The sequence below is a fragment of the Puntigrus tetrazona genome, chromosome 16, assembly GCF_018831695.1.
Source record: "Puntigrus tetrazona isolate hp1 chromosome 16, ASM1883169v1, whole genome shotgun sequence".
NCBI lineage: Eukaryota > Metazoa > Chordata > Actinopteri > Cypriniformes > Cyprinidae > Puntigrus > Puntigrus tetrazona.
The window spans coordinates 19,629,495-19,647,331 of NC_056714.1; the positions used below are offsets into that span (position 1 = coordinate 19,629,495).

The 17,837-nt window shown below is 36.0% G+C and overlaps 2 protein-coding genes across 35 annotated transcripts in view; both read left to right on the top strand.

Annotated features, from left to right (window-relative positions):
• rims2a (regulating synaptic membrane exocytosis 2a) overlaps positions 1-13,992 on the top strand; it is a 144,206-nt gene extending 130,214 nt beyond the window's left edge. For 33 of the 34 annotated variants that reach the window (XM_043261216.1, XM_043261204.1, XM_043261208.1 and 30 more), the window contains 5 exons: positions 9,579-9,720; positions 10,552-10,664; positions 10,763-10,864; positions 10,959-11,098; positions 11,452-13,992. In XM_043261216.1, the coding sequence (XP_043117151.1) occupies positions 9,579-9,720; positions 10,552-10,664; positions 10,763-10,864; positions 10,959-11,098; positions 11,452-11,667 (713 nt within the window). In that variant the 3' untranslated portion in view covers positions 11,668-13,992. Of the gene's footprint in view, positions 1-7,171; positions 7,536-9,578; positions 9,721-10,551; positions 10,665-10,762; positions 10,865-10,958; positions 11,099-11,451 lie in introns of those variants that run through there. The other variant, XM_043261229.1, reaches the window with a different exon arrangement.
• Positions 13,993-14,334: 342 nt separating this feature from the next.
• On the top strand, positions 14,335-17,807 carry LOC122360533 (dendritic cell-specific transmembrane protein). The gene is made up of 4 exons (XM_043261244.1): positions 14,335-14,539; positions 15,096-16,161; positions 16,803-17,135; positions 17,673-17,807. Exons 2-4 carry the CDS (start codon positions 15,103-15,105, stop codon positions 17,730-17,732), a joined length of 1,452 nt encoding a protein of 483 aa, XP_043117179.1. The 5' UTR covers positions 14,335-14,539; positions 15,096-15,102; the 3' UTR covers positions 17,733-17,807.
• The last annotated feature ends 30 nt before the right edge of the window (positions 17,808-17,837 follow it).

Sequence of the window (17,837 nt, forward strand, 5' to 3'; positions counted from 1 at the left end):
ATCAGAATAACTATAAAAACTAAATAATAGTGTTGCGTTTTGTGGCCCTTTGAAGATCCCTTGCCATGGTAACACACTTTTACCAAGAATGAAAAAAAATATATTGAGAATTTCAGGTCACACACAATCACAGAAGAAATTTGACCAACCTAGAAAAATGTAAGTAATTAAGTACATTTTCTCTCTATTCATAAGGCATATGCTATTTTGGCTTTTTAAGGTCAGGTCATGATGATCGTCATGGGTTTTTCACTGATCGTTGGTTGTAAAGATAAAGATAATGCGTATCCACCAGAGTGTCACCATGGTGACAGAGATGATCAGATGCTGAGCTGCTGTATGAACCAGATTCACAAAGACACAGTGTTGATACAATTATAGTCTGACTTTTGCTTTTGCTGTTTTAGCTCCTTTTATTTACACGTTCCTTTCTAAAAGACATATAAGCTACATTGTATCGTAACGCTGCATATTGTTGGATTTTGTGCATGTTTTGTATTATGAAGTCCACTTATAATGTCATCGAAGGCAGCTTGCACCAAAAATGAAGTTTTTCATAACAATTTTCCAACCCTCACCAGATATTTTGCCAAAAAATGAAAATTTGCTAAAACTTGGCTTACCTTAAGCCCATCCAAGATATGAGTTCCTTCATCCGAACAGATTTGGAGAAATTTTGCATTACTCGCCAATGGATTTATTGCATTGAATGGGTGCCTTCAGAATAAGAGTCCAAACAATTGATAAAAACATCACAATAACTCACAAGTAATCCACACCACTCCAATCCCATCAATTAACATCTTGTGAAGTGAAAAGTTGCATGTTTGTGAGAAACAAATCCACCATTAAGGCATTCTGGCCAAAACTCCAAGGTAATGTTTCCTCCGGTGAAAAAGTTCACCTTTCATCAAAATCAACCGTCATATTTGTTTATAGCTGAATGTATTCAGTTGTAAACAGTGCTTGATCTTTGCACATTTCTCTCCTGATTCAGATGTGCCAACTTTCACTGGCGAAAGCAATATTATGGACTATATGTTAGTAATGAATTTATTACACAGATTATGTTTTTCATGTCATAAGACCTTAATTAATGGACTATAGTGGAGTGGATTACTTGAAGAATATTGGGATGTTATTTTTACCAGCTGTTTGGACTCTCATTCTGACGGCACCCATTCACTGCAGAGGATCCATCGGTGAGCAAGTAATGCTACATTTCTCCAAATCTGATCCAATGAAAGAACAAACTCATGTATATCTTATGGAACATTTTTTGTGAACCGTTCCTTTAAAAAATTATGATTGTACCGGTATAGTTCATACTGTCATTCAACTGGACAGATTTAACTATTGAAAACTGGAAGTAGTTCATTTCATTATTCAGCGAAGAATTCATTGGAGTAACTGAGTAAACGTAATAATTTAAGCTTGTAATAATTACACTTTTGATCGATTGAATTAAACATTAGTATGGTGCAACAGTTTTGTCTTAATGCATTTGGAAAGTGAATGTTTGTATTTTCATCATCTCTGAAATATAAAATTGTTAAAGAACTTGACGCACACGTCTTACGGTCAGCCTTTGTTTATTGGGTCTGCTGGCCTTGAGGGAATGTCTCTGTGTTCAGAGACTCAGCCATAGATGGACTTCCTTATTCCAAAAACAAGCTCATGAGAAATAGTCCAGTGATCCTGTTCCCCATCTGACACTTGAGTTACTAAGCAGTTGAGGGGGAAAACCAAACTATCTTCAGCTCTTCCCCTAGTTCTGATTAGGACCATGTATAGACAATACTATTTTGAATCTCATTTCTGCAGGCTTAATCTTTTTACACCTGCACGTTCTTTTCCTGAATGCTGTCTGCCTGCTTTCAAATTATTATCTCGATCACAGTCTCAGAGTTGTTCATGCAGGCGTTCAGTCGGCTGCACAGATGCCAGTTCTTTTTGATCTGAGCGAAGCACTAAATAGTTTATTCTTGCTGTTTTTCACCATCTGTCCACACACTAACAGAGGAAGTGGTCACCCTTCCATCTGTATCGCCTGTCTCTTGATTAGACGTGTGAGGAGAATGAAAGTGTGAAGTTTATCACTTCACAGCCGACAGAAAGACATCATACATATTTAATGTTTCTTGAAGGTGATTTCTAGAGGTAAATCTCATGAAAACTGACATGAGAAATGCCTTGCCATATTTCACATCCCAGACTTTCAACTTGCTAAAACCTACAAAAGTGTGCAGGATTTTTTTCACCGTTCTTTCCATCGTATTTCACTTCAACACGTTTTTTTTTTTTTTTTTTTTGGGATATGATTCAAATGACAGTTAATTGGATTTCCACCCAAAGTTTCACGTATTATTTAAAATATTATTAAAATATTTTATTATTCTCATTATGTACATTTGCAAAGTTCAACTGAAAAATATATATCATGATATTACTTTTTGTACTGAATTGAATTAATTGATAAGAACAACAACAATATTAATAATAGGTTATATTTTATTAATTTAATTTATTATTTAATTTATTATTATTATTATTCACATTATGGACTAGATGTTAATTTTCATGCAAATAATATCACAATGCAAAAACGTCTTAATAGTCCAAAATAATAAAATTATTTTCTCAATGCAGTTTAAAAAAACTATTATATATTATTTGCATGAAAATTAACATCTAACACATCCCTTACACTGTAATCCATAATGTGAATAATAAAAATAAATATATATTTTATATTGTATAAATATTTTATTTTATTTAATAATTTATGCATTTAGTTCGTTAGTTAGATTTACAAATCTGCTTTCTGAAGAGTTCCTGTGCTAATGATTTTTACATCCTCTGGGGTTGTGTGGCATGACACAGTGCAGAGAAGAGAGGATGTAAACATGTCTTTCAGTCTTCAAGTGTTTATCGGCGCACACACTTACATACACATGGCTGCCTGGGCTGGTCAAAACATCATCAGTCTCACACACTTGCTGCCCCATCTCCAGGTCATTACATCTTCGTGTTTTTCTCACACGTGACGCTCTTTAAATTCCCGTAATACGAGATGTTCTCATCTCTCAGGCATGAGCAGGCTATTCGTGCTTTCGTGGCTTTTGTTTTTGTGAGCGAGTTCAACGCTAGCTGCTCTGAGGCCTTTAAGACTGTATTGGTCACCCAAGTTAATCTGAAATTTCAATCAATCGATCACTTTTATTTATATAGCGCTTTTAATGATACAGATTGTGTCAAAGCACTGAATAGTATCAAATAGGAGAAATTTGGTCATTTGCTTTTATATGCACATCGTAAATCATAATAATTCAATTTGGCCATTTGTAATGATCTTCATTTCTTTTAGATGTTTCGCATGACGATATATACTGTACATGGTTTTTGATATAACATTATTTATACTTATAAAATTATGTATTTTTATAACTAAAATCACATATTGTTCTTAAAAAATCCTGTAATATGAGATGCTCTTCATCTCTTAGACATGACTGGACTGCCTGATTTCTTTTTTATTGTTGTTTTTTTGTTTTATTTTGTATGGTTTAGCAGTTAAAAAGTAAAAATAATAATAATAAAACAATAAATATTTTTAAATAATAACAATAAAATATATATTTTAATAAAAAAAAAAATATATATATATATATATATATATATATATATATATATATATATATATATATATATATATACATTTACATTGTATATAAAATTATAATGTTAGAGAATGAAGAGTAAAGAGCTAATTTAGTGTATAATGCATGCTTTATGCATTTCGTGCTCGTTTCATTATGCCAAAAATAATTATGGGAAACGTAGTTATCACAACATAAATCCACAAAACGGGTAGTGTTTTCTTCATTGACAGTTTCGGCTTAGCAAGATCAATACCTTCTTGACATAAAGTCATTAACAGCAACAGCAGAAAAATGTTCTTAGAAAGAAGCTGGTCTGTGCTTTTTTAAGAAAGGAAAGAAAAGAAAGTTTCTTCTGCTCTCATTTAAGTGACACCGAGTAATCTATTTGCTTCTTTTATACAAATTCAGAAATTAATGTAGTTGATAAAGACCCGAGTAACATTCGCTTTTTAGCCTCAAAGCGACATTTTAAAGGACAGTGTTTTAAAACAACGGTTCTACAGAATCGACAATTGACATTTGTCCAAATAATGCGACTGTAGGCCAGTTGAAGCTCTTGAACCATTTGCTGAATGGCTGTGACCAACTTCCACAGATGAATGCTTTTTTTTTTATAAATAAATATTACGGCGGAAAACATTCTGAAGAGGTTTGTTCATTTGAAATGCAAATAATGAAGTGGTTGTTGCACAAAGGAAGCTTTGGCACAGCCTGTCCAGTGATATCATCTGTGTGTTTTAGTTTTAAATGCTATAGTGTAGTGGCTGGTAGTGTAGTGTACACTATAGTGTAGTGTAGTGGCTGAATACACTGATTCATAAATGTTTTCCTCTAATCTTTTTTGAAACCTTGACTGATTGTGTTGACTGCATTTGGTTTATATGTAGTTGCTTGAGGTCTCAGACTGCCGCAGTTAAGTCATGTGCTCAGTATTAGCTAAAGTGCTTGCAATAGAGGAGTTAGATTTATCAAATGTCGGCATGGTTTTAAATGTAGAAGCTTTATTTTCTCTATCATAGCTCAGGAGAGTTCATTTAGTTTTCGCGTGCTTCAATTACGTCTCGGATTGTCCAGTTTGTAGCATTTTTGTGCATTGAGTTTAGAATTTAAAATGTTATTTAAAAATATATATATTTAATTCTCTGTCTGTCAGTGCTGGTGAGTTTTACAGTCCTGTTTGAACTTCAGTTACTGTGGCGTAATTGTCCGCTTCCTTCCTTTTGCTGTATTGTGTTATGAGGATGTTGAGACGTCACCTCTGCCCCCTGCGCTGTTTCACGGCTCCAGAAGACTCGTATTTGGCAGTGAATCAGGATGAGAGTGCATTCTGGCAGGTTTGGGAGTAACGGTACATCGTGTTATGTTCCTTCATGTCTGTTAGAAGAAATTCAGACCTCACAATAAGAGCCATAAACGAATCAAAATGAATCACAATGGAGTAGTACTAGATACCAGATCACAGTTGTGACAGATATAAAATACATACTAAGACATGGAACACACCATATATAGAGTGTGTGTGTGTGTGTGTGTGTGTGTGTGGGTGGGTGGGTGTTGAAAACATTATATTTTTTAATGAAGTCTCTTATGTCTTATGCTCACCAAGGCTAGTAAAAACAATACTATTGTGAAAAAGCATTACACTGTAAAACAGCTATAAATATAAATTAATTTTGCATAATGTCATAATTTTACCTTTTTAATATCACATGATCACCCAGTCCTTGTTGTGCTGCTTAATATTTTTTTTTTTGAACCTGTGATAAATTTTTTCCAAATTTTTCAGTGAAAGTATTTTTTTTAGTATTTTTTTAACAAAAAAATTTAAAAGAAGAGCATTTATTTAAAATAGAAATTTCTATTTTAAAATTTGGGGTCAGTAAATTTAATGTTCTTTCTTTTCTTTTTTTTAAGAAATTATAACTTTTATTCAGCAAGGATGTGATAAATGTATAAGAAGTGACAAATATTTAAATTTATATATAAAATAATATTATGTTTAATAAAAAAATTAAATAAATCAATCACATTTTTGCAGCACAACTGTTGGCAACAATGATTACTTTAATAATAAATCAGCATATTAGAATGATTTCTGAAGGATCATGTGGCCAAAATAATGGCAAGTGGAAATTTAGCTTTGCACAAAAATATTTATTTATTTTTTTAGATTTTTGATCAAATAATTGCATTGGATAAGCATTGGAGTCTTAGCACTGTGAACATTACAAGTCTTACTGATCTTTTAAGCAGTAGTGTGCATTTTTTTTATTTCCTCACCACTTTCACCTTTGAATTGCAATGATTCTTTGCATATTTCTTAATCTAATATTAAAATAATAGCACAACAAGATATTTTCTGATATTTTTTTTCAGCCCTTAGCAAAATTAGACAAATGTTGTTTCATTTTAGAAAATAATTTGTTTGTCTGTTTGCTTTAAAAGATACGGTATAAATGTGTCTTTCATTATGAAAATGTAGGTGTCATGATGTTTTAGGAAGGACTGAGAATCTTAGGCCCGGTTTAATCGACAAGGTTTAGCCTAAGCCAGGATTAGCCCATAGTTCAATTAGGACATTTAAGTAATTGTTTAGACAAAAATGCCTTAGAAAAAAAGCATTAATGGTGTGCATCTTAAGACAAAAAAAATGCACTGACATGTTTTAAGATCAATTAGTGCAAGTTGCATTCGGGTTGATTTACATTTAGTTTAGGACTAGGCTCTGGGGGCTAGAGTCATAGAGACTTTGGGTGTCTTTTTGACCTTCAGAACGCTGTAGAAACCACATAACATTATCCTGGAATGCACCCTGGTATCATGGTTGCAAATTTTGCATAATACATAAATCTGCTATTTTAGCCCTCATTAGACACCCGGGTTCTTGTTTCTCTCTGAACCTGACACCTTAAGTGAAAATGGCTGGATACGGCGGCTGTTCGTGTTTTGACTACGCAAATATTTGCAAAGCGTTTTGCGGGGATATTTTTCTGGGATAGCAGTGATTCAGCTGTTTCTGCAGCCGGACATCTTCTGTGGTAAACATTTACACTGAGAGATAGTGAAGAGAGAGGTGGAGGCCCGAGATAAAAGACGCACGTCAGCACGGCCAAATAAATCTCGGCTTTTTAAGAGCCGAAGAGAAGGGAGGAATTATCAGCCTGTGTGTGTGTGTGTGTGTGTGTGTGTGTGTGTGTGTGTGTGTGTGTGTGTGTGTGTGTGTGTGTGTGTGTGTGTGTGTGTGTGTGTGCGCAAGTGAACTGTGGGTGACTGGCATGTGGACAGCCAGGGCAAGAGATGCTCAGGTTCCTAATGGCCACACACACACACACACACACACACACACACACACACATTTGCAGTATCTCTGGGTAAAGCTCATGCGCCCGGAGGAGCATTTGAAGTGCTGAGCCACACCGCTTCCTCTGATTGGCCGGGGGAGGATGCAAGAAAAGGAGCCAGGCTCCGCCTCCTCCCCCCTCCCGCGCACGCGTTAGAAAGGAGATAGCTTGAGGAGAGCCGACAGCTTCACTGCGCCGAACGCACACTAATGCTGCATACTCCGGGGAGATCAGTCGACGCAGAACGCTCTCCAGCCGAAGAACCCAAAACAAACCCAGACTTTAAATGTTGTTTAAGAGCGCTGTGCACTCTGAGTTCAGCCCACCGTCCGCAATCTCAGCACCGCAGCATCCTCTCCGGCTGTAAACATGGGCAGGCAGAGCCACGATGCCGCGTCCACCACGGGCTCGGGAGCGGGCAGCACCGGCGGACGCATGCAGCGCTCCCAGAGCCGCATGAGCCTGTCGGCTTCCTTCGAAGCGCTGGCCGTCTACTTCCCCTGCATGAATTCTTTCGATGAAGAAGACGGAGGTAAGACGTGCCACGTGCGGAGAGGTCCAAATGAGCATCTTGCATGTCAAAGTTCATGCGTTTTGCAGGGCTTTCGGGTTTAATTCATATTAATTAGGGCCTTGGTCATTTATGGTTTGCGGGGGAGTTCGCATAAGTAATAGAATTGCGCATGGCTGTCGGTAAATATGTATTTATGCGCATTAATTGCTGTGATAGTTTTATAGCGCTTGATAACTGTGCAGTGTGTTTTGATGGTTTTATGGGAACCAAGCATCTTTGTGACCTTGAAGGTGTTTGATTTCCTTTCCCTACAGCATCTCTCTCTCTTTCTCCCCCTTCAGTCGCTCGTGAGATTAAGATCATTGGAAATATCGTATGACTTTTCATGACTTGCAGAACAAATACCTTATGTCTGATGTGTAGGTGCAACCAAAAAAAAAAGATTTTGGGGTGAAATGTGACCTAAACATGTTTTCTCAATGATGAATATATTAATGTATCACATTCCACCCCCAAATATATATTTTTAAATAAAGTTAATCATTTATTTATTTATTATTTTTACAATTAAGCACAATTTTTCCCAAAATTTCAATACCATAATTAATCCACAAATGGTTCTTTAAGGTCTATTATTGTTACTGCACTACAGGAATAAATACTGGAATAGTGTCTTTTAAAATCTGCATAAATTAAAGGCAGCACAACACAAATACTATCATGATGCTTTACAAAATATATTTTAATTTATTAGTGAATTTGTTTATTTAAAATTGTCATTGCATTCTCACCACAATGCTGTTTTAAACCTGTATGACGAACTTTCTTCTGTGGAACACAAATGAAGATATTTTGGAAAATATTGGAGAAAAAATCAGATTTTGTTCCCACCGACCTTTATTATATGGACAAAAAGTACAGTGCAGGTCGATTGGAATTCAAACCCGCGTACTTCAAAACATCTTCTTTTGTGTTCTGCATAAAAAAGAAAGCCATGCAGGTTTGTATCGCCGACTTGAGGTTGATCAAATGACAGAATCGTTTCATTTTTGGGTGGACTGTCCCTTTAAGGGTCGTTCGAATTGCGTCTTCTGACATTGGGGCAGATTTACTGTATCTCGGTCAAGTTCAACAAGAGCACAACCGTGTTTTTAATCATTGTATACAACTGTGCCGTTAGTACAGAAATGGACAGTCACATCCGCCGCTATGTTCGTCATCCTCTTCTGTTCAGCTACGTCTCAGGGCCGAAAGCAGAGGCGGATGACATTGAATGAAAAGAAAATCTAGTGTGTGACCTGCGATTGAATGCTTTAATCTCAGCAGCTCAGCCATGTCTGCTTCCTGTAGCCTTCTTCTTTCTCTTACCTATTGAAAGTGGGTTCTGGATTCTGAGCAGCCCGCACATTACTGCATCATCCTCATTATTCTCGCATTTGTATTCGGCAGTAAAAGAACAGGATGTGCATCAATTTTGGATGTCAGGCGAAATAAAGATAGGACGTGTTTAACAGCGATATTTTAGTCTCAAGTGACTTATTGCTTTTATAAAGTGGCACCAACAGCAATATGATTAAGGGTGTAATTGTTCAATGAATCATAATAATGGGAATAAACTACCGTTTTGCCAAGTAATATAGTCATTACTCAAACTATAGATGGTTCACAGGTGGGAGGAAACATTGCAACTTAGGATATTAATGTGTGCATGTACAACAGGATTTTTGTTATAGTTAGTTGTCAAACCTATACTGGATATAAAACTACCATATGAAATGAAAACATGATTTAAAAAAAAGTATTCTGCTTTTGTTATGGTGACAACCATTTAGCATACTTTGGGAATCCATATTAAATTAAAGTTAAAGTTGCCAGATATAGATGCAGTGTGTCTAAAACAAGAAATGGAAGAATTGGTGCCATCCTGTGGGAGCAGAACCACGTGTGTCTGGAGCGTCTCGATCAACAACACATCAGCTGTCGCCTCATTGCTTTGTCTGAGACGTCTTGATAACCTGACTGACTAACAGTCTCTCTCTCTCTCTCTCTCTGTCTTTGTAGAAGCAGGAGGAAAGAAGCTGCGCAGCACTATCCAGAGGAGCACAGAGACGGGACTGGCTGTAGAGATGAGAAGCAGAATGACCAGACAGGCCAGTCGTGAATCCACCGACGGCAGCATGAACAGCTACAGCTCAGAGGGAAAGTAAGGATCAAAACACATGTGCAAATAATGATGACTATATATAATATATATATATATATATATATATATATATATATATATATATATATATATATAAATATACATATATTAATAATAATATTTGTATTTTAATTGTGATATTATGAATTCAGTAATAATTAATAATATCGACCATATGCATATTGTAAAATCATTTTAGACTAGTAATAAAAATATATTGTACATATGCTTATTTTAAATAATTATTCAAATAAAGTATTAATAATAGCATACATTAATTATTATAATAATTATATTCATAATTTAATTTAGATTTTTACAATATATATATATATATATATATATATATATATATATATATATATATATATATATTGTCATACTAAAATCTAATAAATGTTATCATGTATATATGCATGTTTTAAAAAAATAACAATAATACTTGTAATAATGCATTCAACATCCGTGACCTGTTTATTACAGAAAATAAATAATGTAATCTAATAATCTATTCATTATTATATTTAAGCAACGATTGCATTGATTGCAACGATTACAGTGAAGGTTTATGGATCAGGGTATTGCACCAAATGTCATTGATAATTACAATAATAATAATAATAAACACTGCCAAAAAAAGTATACTGCCTCCATAGGGCTTAAACAATATATAAGATGTATCTATGCAAACTCCTGTAACGAGCATATAAGCTGCACATTTCTGCTTTTCCCATAGACTTCCAGCGCAAGTGCTTTACTGTGATTTTTACAGCCTGTAATATCATAAGATCATGCTCTACAGTTTATCTAATCAGAACCCTTTCTTCTCAGCCTCATCTTCCCTGGAGTGAGACTCTCTTCTGACAGTCAGTTCAGTGATTTTCTGGATGGACTTGGCCCGGCCCAGCTTGTGGGAAGACAGACATTAGCCACGCCCCCTATGGGTGAGTTCTCGTTTATTAGACTTTCTGTACACGTCACTCAAGTGTCTCCAGTCACACTCAAATGTGACTCATATATCCTTGATTTGTTCCATGTCTAGGTGACATTCAGATCGGCATGGTGGAAAAGAAAGGAGCCCTTGAGGTAGAGGTCATCCGAGCCAGAGGCCTTGTGGGAAAACCAGGTTCTAAGGCACTGCCAGGTGAGTTTGGTTATTCTTTCTAATGATGATTTCTGAAAACACCTGAAAACTGCTCTCTCACGTTTAAACTCCATCTGTGCTTGTTCTTCTCCAGCCCCTTATGTAAAGGTGTATCTACTGGAGAACGGCGCCTGCATAGCCAAAAAGAAAACAAAAGTAGCACGAAAAACGCTGGACCCTCTTTACCAGCAGCAGCTGTCGTTTGAAGAGACCCCAGGAGGAAAGGTCTTACAGGTATAATGTCATCACTATAATGCTTTTATTATCATTTGTCCAATCTAAACAGAAGAAGGAACTTAATTAGTTGTTATAAGTCTGTAAATATGTTTTAATTTTAGTATATACTATATAAATATGTATGATACAAATACATATAAATAATATTTGTCACATAACAATAAAATATAAAATATGGTTTAATGATTGAATAAACGATGATTAAATAATATAAGAATATTTACTTCTGCCATTTTTATTATAAGGCCTGGCCTCTGACTTTCTCAAGTTTACCTTTTTTTAATTATTAAAATTTTTTTTGCATGAGTGTGACTTGATATTGATGGCTGTTTACTTTCTTCCCATCGTAGATCATTGTGTGGGGAGACTACGGACGTATGGACCACAAATCCTTCATGGGAGCCGCTCAGATACTTTTAGATGATCTGGACTTGTCCAACATGGTCATTGGCTGGTTCAAGCTGTTTCCTCCCTCTTCACTGGTCGACCCAACCCTGGCCCCGTTGACCAGAAGAGCTTCCCAGTCGTCTCTCGACAGCGGGTCCGGGCCGTTCGGTCGCTCGTAGCAGTTTCCTGAAATCTAGCGTTATTGTAGCAGCCATTGGGTGGACTTTGAGATTTGCGACAGGTCCCGTCCCCCCGGTAACACTGCATGCTTGATGTTGTGTGTTCAGAGCTTGTTTCTTAGGGGTGAAAAAAAGCGGTCCTGTTTTTGCTCGGGGAAAAAAATGCCGCACACATTGTGCGCAAAGAGCAACCCCTAGAGGGCAGGGACAAGACGAAGCTGGAAAATGGCCTCCTTAGCCCGAGGAACGTCACAATTCCTGCTTTTAGAACCTATTTGAAGCCATTGGAGATGAGGCTGAACTGAGAACTGACGTGTCGAGTTCTTCAGAAGCCCTTTTTGAAACGGGGTGAAACGTTCTCTTCGACTTTCGTTTTCCATTTATGTTTCTTTTAATGTTGATGTATTTGTATCTACATGGGCTAACAGTGTTCCTTGGGTCAAGCCATGCCAACAGACCCAGAAATGTACACACAAAACAAGAATATGACGTGGGAATGAGCACCTCACTCCCCAGATACGATTCTGCTAGATCAATACAGAGATGAAATGTAGGTTTGAATCATCTTTTAAGATCAAATTGAAGTTCTTCTCTTGATACCGTATGAAACCTAAAGAAGAAATAAAGAGTTTTTTTTGTTGCATGGACACAACTTTAGCTGAACTTAAAAAAAGAAGTGAATAGGAAATAAATTTCTCAGACTGCTACTTGCAAAAAAAAAAAAAAAAAAAAAGATGACAAGAAAAAAAAAAAAGATAAGGAAAAAAAATGACCCGGATCAGCCATTTTCAACAATTTCTATTATTTTTAAAGATAAATTTCACTAGTGCATGATTTTCATGGGGAGTGAATGCTACAGTGTGATTTAAAAAAAACAAAACAAAAAAAAAAACATGAAACCTTGTTTTTTGTCCTGTAGACCGTTCACTGGTCTCTCTACTGTATTTTTACAGAAAAGCAGATAAACGACAAGCTTAACATTTTATTTACAGTGAGAAATCTGTTCATGTGACAAAGACGTAAAAAAAATAATAAATAAATGTCTATGATTTATTATTGTAAAGGCGTGAGCCTTATGAAGCTAAAGACGATGTGCAAATTGTACGTTTCTCTACTTCTCCCTCGTCCCAGGGTAAAACTCTCTGTACTTCTTGCTTCCGTTGTCAGATTTTTTCCCCTCCCCGATATCGTTCAAGTTCTCTTTTCAATTTTTCTTTTCAGGGCTGTTCGTTTCCCGCAGCTCTTTTAGTTTTAGTCTGTATATTGTTTGAAGTTCATTCGTTTAACAAGCATGTTGAAAAGGGTTTTTGGCAACATGGCTTGGGCACATCTTACAGTAACTCAGCATGTTTTGATAAAGAAGATATTTGGAGAAAAAAAAAATGCAGTTTCTTGTACAGTGCATGTCGACGACGATCCTCTCCCTCCTCCCCCCCTTCACCCTGAATTGAATTTTAGCGAAAATTAGGCAGTGGTCTCCCACGGACCAGAAGGGCAAAATTCCGAATGAACATTCCACCTTGTAAAATCATACTTTGTTGACAAATTTAAGGGAAAAACGTGACCAGGGATTTTTATATCTTTACGGAAATATGAGCTGCAGTATTCCTGACAAAAGAGCCCAAAATTTCACGAGATCTTTTTACCGGAGACGGCTGCAGCTCGCTGACTTTCGCAGTATTGTGCTGTACAGTTTTCCGAGCATGATGCTGTCTGCAGAGAAATGCACATCGGGACGATGATATTGCCACACAATATAACTTTTTCGGTTTTTATTTCTTCATTTCCAGAAAGTAGAAGTCATTTAATATATTTTTGTTAGTTTATTTACAAGCCAAGACCTATTTATTTTTTATTTTCTATTTTTTAGCAATTATCAGAGCTTCTTATATCCGAGAAGTTTATGAATCATAGTTTTAATGCCTGAATGGAAATACACACTGAGACATTATACCACTTCCTTCGAAAACACATTTTTTCTGATTAATCATTTTATCAAGCTTTCTCATTCTGTTATTGACTTCTGTGTACGTATGTCACAATCTACAGAATTTTAATAGCAAACTCTCTAGATATTGTCAAAGCTTATGGAAGTAGGATAATGTCTCATGATGTCAAGGGTATGTTCTGTTCTATTTCAAATGCCTTCTCTATTGTTTTTTTTTCTTTTTTTTTTTTTTTTTTCTTTTTTTGGTGCAATGTGTTCATGCCAAGGCTATGTCTTGGTCTAGTATGGTTGAGTACAGAGATTTATGTAAGTTATTTTTCAAATTAAAAAATAAAAAAATGGATATTACACTGGAAAATGAGCATTCGCAAACAAAAGCAATATGTCTCTAAAGTTTCTTCACATAGCACGGAAAACATACACGCACTCGTACGCGTCCATGCGGCTTTAGCTTAACTTAAAAAGTGAATAGAAAAAAAAAATTGAGAAAAGTGAAAAATCTTTATTACATCTTTGAGCATATGTCAGTGGTAATTGGTAATGTGCAGTGTGTATACAAACATTTATACAAATGTACTTGTTTAAAAATTGTAGTATACACTTAAAACATAAGTGTTTAGTTATTGTATTAGTTATTGTATATATACACATACATACACACACACACACACACACATATATATATATATATATATATATATATATATATATATATATATATATTTTTTTTTTTTTAAAGCACATTAATCATGAGGTGGTTTTTGTCAGTGTTGTTCTGTGGTTATGAGTAAGTGCTGAGATGATGGCTAAAAAGGAAGTGACCAACTAAGGGATAAAATCAGCTTCCTCTTGTTTTACTTTAAAAAGATGAACGCTGGACTGTCACAACACACTTGTGAGCTGACAAGACCGCTAACAAATAAGGTAGGTTAAACATTAAAAACATTAACTAACTGGATGACTGTTCAAAACAGAGAATAGAGGGTTCATTGCTGCTTTAGTCAAACTAATATGACAAGTATTGGTGTTACATAACTTAAACCACACTGACAGATATGTGAATGTTATCGAATTAAATAACAAAATAACCAAGCGACATCTGCAAAAACGGAATTCCCTTGTTTTAGCCATTTATTGCAATTGAACTTCTAGTCGCATCATGCTGTTTAGACCATAATATGTCACAATGTGTATAGTTTTATCATCTAAAACCCAACTAATTTTAATTTATTTATATTAATTTATTTTTGTTAAAGGTTTTTATATGCTTGTGTTGCTGTTTTACAAAACAAAAAAAAGTAAAGCGATTTGATATTTTCTCATATAATTAAATAATCTTTTTTTTTTTTTTAAGTGTGGCTTAAGTATGTTTTGGGGCCACTGTAGATTAAAACAATGCAGCCATTCAAGGGCTAATTAATCATGTATTTACGAAACTATTCAACATTTTAAAATCTCTCTTTCTTTAATTTCACGTCAGTGTGAGGATGGTGATTCAAGCTAAACTGCATCAACTGACAGAAGGACTACGGCGGGCCTGGTTCACAATATGTGGTCTGTACACGACCAACACCACAAAAAGCTGGAAGGAAAAACTTCTCCTCCTGTTGACGTGTTTTATCACCAGCCTCATTCTGAGCACCTTCCTCTTTCTCATCCTCCACTTTTCCTTCAAATGCTCTGAAGAGGTCACGCTACCCTTTTCTTGCGTTTTATGCATAAGCTTAACACCAGCCACGTATTTCTCCGAAAGGACTCGCTGTTTCGGGGCCTTGATTTTGATCTCAATGGGTATGAAACAAGTGAAGAGCATCCTTCTCACTTTAGGAACCAGTTCGGTAATTTTCTTCAACATCCAGAACACGTTGCGAAACTTGAGACTCCTCGCAAAAGCCCTCCTCTGCAACTTGGAGGAAAAGTTATTGGATATTAATACAGAACCCTTGGGGAATTATATTAAAATGTTGAAATGGGTGGGAAAGCAACTTAAAAATTACTTTATAAACTTTCGGTTGGTGAGTTACCACGCAGATTTCAAACTAAAAGCAAAGGTGGACTCGCGAGACTTCAAAACTCACCTCACCGAGGCCGAGCAGGCTTTAAACCAGACCGCGCAAAATGTGCTGGCGCTGACCAACGCTTTGTCTTCCTCAGGAAAGATATTGTCTCCAACGTTAGGCCTTTTAGTTCTCGTACTTCTCACTGCTCTGTACCTGAGAAGATTCCACGTGGACAAAAGGTACAACAACATATACATCACGAAAACCTTCCGTTGTTTTGACGAGCGGCAAAAGCAAAAGGGGAAACCGTGTGTCCTTCCGCTGACCGAAAGCGAGGCGGAACGTTACGTCGTGACTCCGTCCGTTCGTCCGACGGCTCGGCGGTGGAGAGCCACGCTCAAGTTCAGTCTTCCCATATTCACTCACTGTCTCACCTGGCTGGTGTTCATCAGTCTAGACACCCTGATTTACTGGCTTATTGTAGTTTTAAGCAAGCGACTCGGAGAACTGGAGCCGCTTCGTGTTCCAGTGGGAGTAAAAGTTCAGGTAAACGAAGAAGCGTTGTCCCTTTAATGCCAGCGCGCTTTGTTTGTTTGTTTAAGCATAAATTATTTAGCACAGGAGTAACAAGGTTTATGCAAACGCTTTGGTTATAGAATCCAGCTTCATTCTCATTCATGTGAACTGAAGAAAAGATGTTTTCGGCTGCTGTGTCTCCCAAACCCGATCCGTGCGTATAAACAGTAGGCTAAATAAAATCAAAAACTCGTGGTGTCAATACGCAAAAAAAAAAAAAAAAAAAAATGATATTCATAAAAATACTTTAACTTAACTGTATATGTATATGGGTAGGTTTAGGGATAAATGCGTATCATATGCACGCAAACAAATTCAGTATCATATGTACGTGAAAACGTATTACATGCAACACGTGCGTATCATATGCACGCCAAAGTCATTCTTTTAAAAGTTTTTGTTTTTATTTGGCATACTATTTATACGTATTTTTTATTAGGGCTGTTTCAAATATCTTACTTTCTGTAGGTTTAAATGTATAATTAATACAGAAATTACAAACAAAAATCAGTGGGGCCACAATGTTCTGTATCTTCTGTACCGTTTCAGAGGGTTATTTGTTGAAATTGTAATGTCATCTAATTGTTTTCTTTTCTTCTTCGTTTTCAAAGGAGGCCACATTATTTCTAGGATTGCCTGTTGATGAAACTGCAAAAGGGGCAGACTTTTCCTACACAGTGTCAATGTTTGAGAAGAAGTGTTTGCCTGAACCCGAACTGTGGCTTTATCAGTCTCTGGTTCCCCTGTCTGTGGTCCTGGCCTCGCTGGTTGTTCTGATTCTTCTTTCATCACAGATGGTCCAGCTCAGAGTTGTGCTATCTGAGCAGTTTTTCTCAGATGTTGCAGAGGAACGAGCTGCCTATCTGCATGCAAAGATTTTAAGAAAGAGGTGCAAAACTAAAGCAGAAGAGCATGAAGGAGCTCTGAAGACTTTAGCCACGCAGGTTGGTCACACATTTACTACTAAATATATTCAAACATACTTAAAAAAGTAAATTAGCTTGAGTTTGCAATATATAAATACTTGTTTCAGGAGAAAATATTGTAAATTAAGTTTACCGTTTTCAAAAAGCTAGTTTTCTTCTTGCTTTAAGAATAAACCTCACTCAGTTTACTTTACTTATTCAGTTATCTTATAAAAGTACCAGTGAGATAAGAATAATGCATTTAATTCAGAATATATGCTCTGAAAACAGGTCTTCAGTTTTGCTTCTCCAGAAATATACAGAAAGTGAAAGCTGATAGCCACTATAATGTTATAAATGCAGCACATACTTGCATTGTGAATTGTGATATTTTATTTTATTATTATTATTATTATATATATATTTTTTTTTTTTTCATAAAAGTACTAGGTGTGAAATCAAACTTAAGTAGCTGTAAGCATCTGCTTTCAGGTTCTTACAGATGATGTTTTGGCTTTAACTGTAATAACTTAAATTGTACAAACAAAAAATAATTTATTTTTGTTTTAATTGCAGCCCAGCTTTTGGTGTCCTTTACTCTTCCATAAACACAGGATGGACCCTGAGGCTGTTTAAATATGCTTGAAGTTAGCAAACACCAGTCAAGCAACCATAATTGCAGGTTTTACATGTCAACAACTCACACACTACTTTTTGGCAGAAAGCCTACCTTAGCATTGC

Excerpts from the sequence above, each read along its gene's own strand:
- LOC122360533 (XM_043261244.1), top strand. The coding sequence starts at position 15,103 with ATGGTGATTCAAGCTAAACTGCATCAACTGACAGAAGGACTACGGCGG. Across the intron at positions 16,162-16,802 it reads CAGTGGGAGTAAAAGTTCAG|GAGGCCACATTATTTCTAGG; the intron begins GTAAACGAAGAA and ends TCGTTTTCAAAG. Across the intron at positions 17,136-17,672 it reads TGAAGACTTTAGCCACGCAG|CCCAGCTTTTGGTGTCCTTT; the intron begins GTTGGTCACACA and ends TTTTAATTGCAG.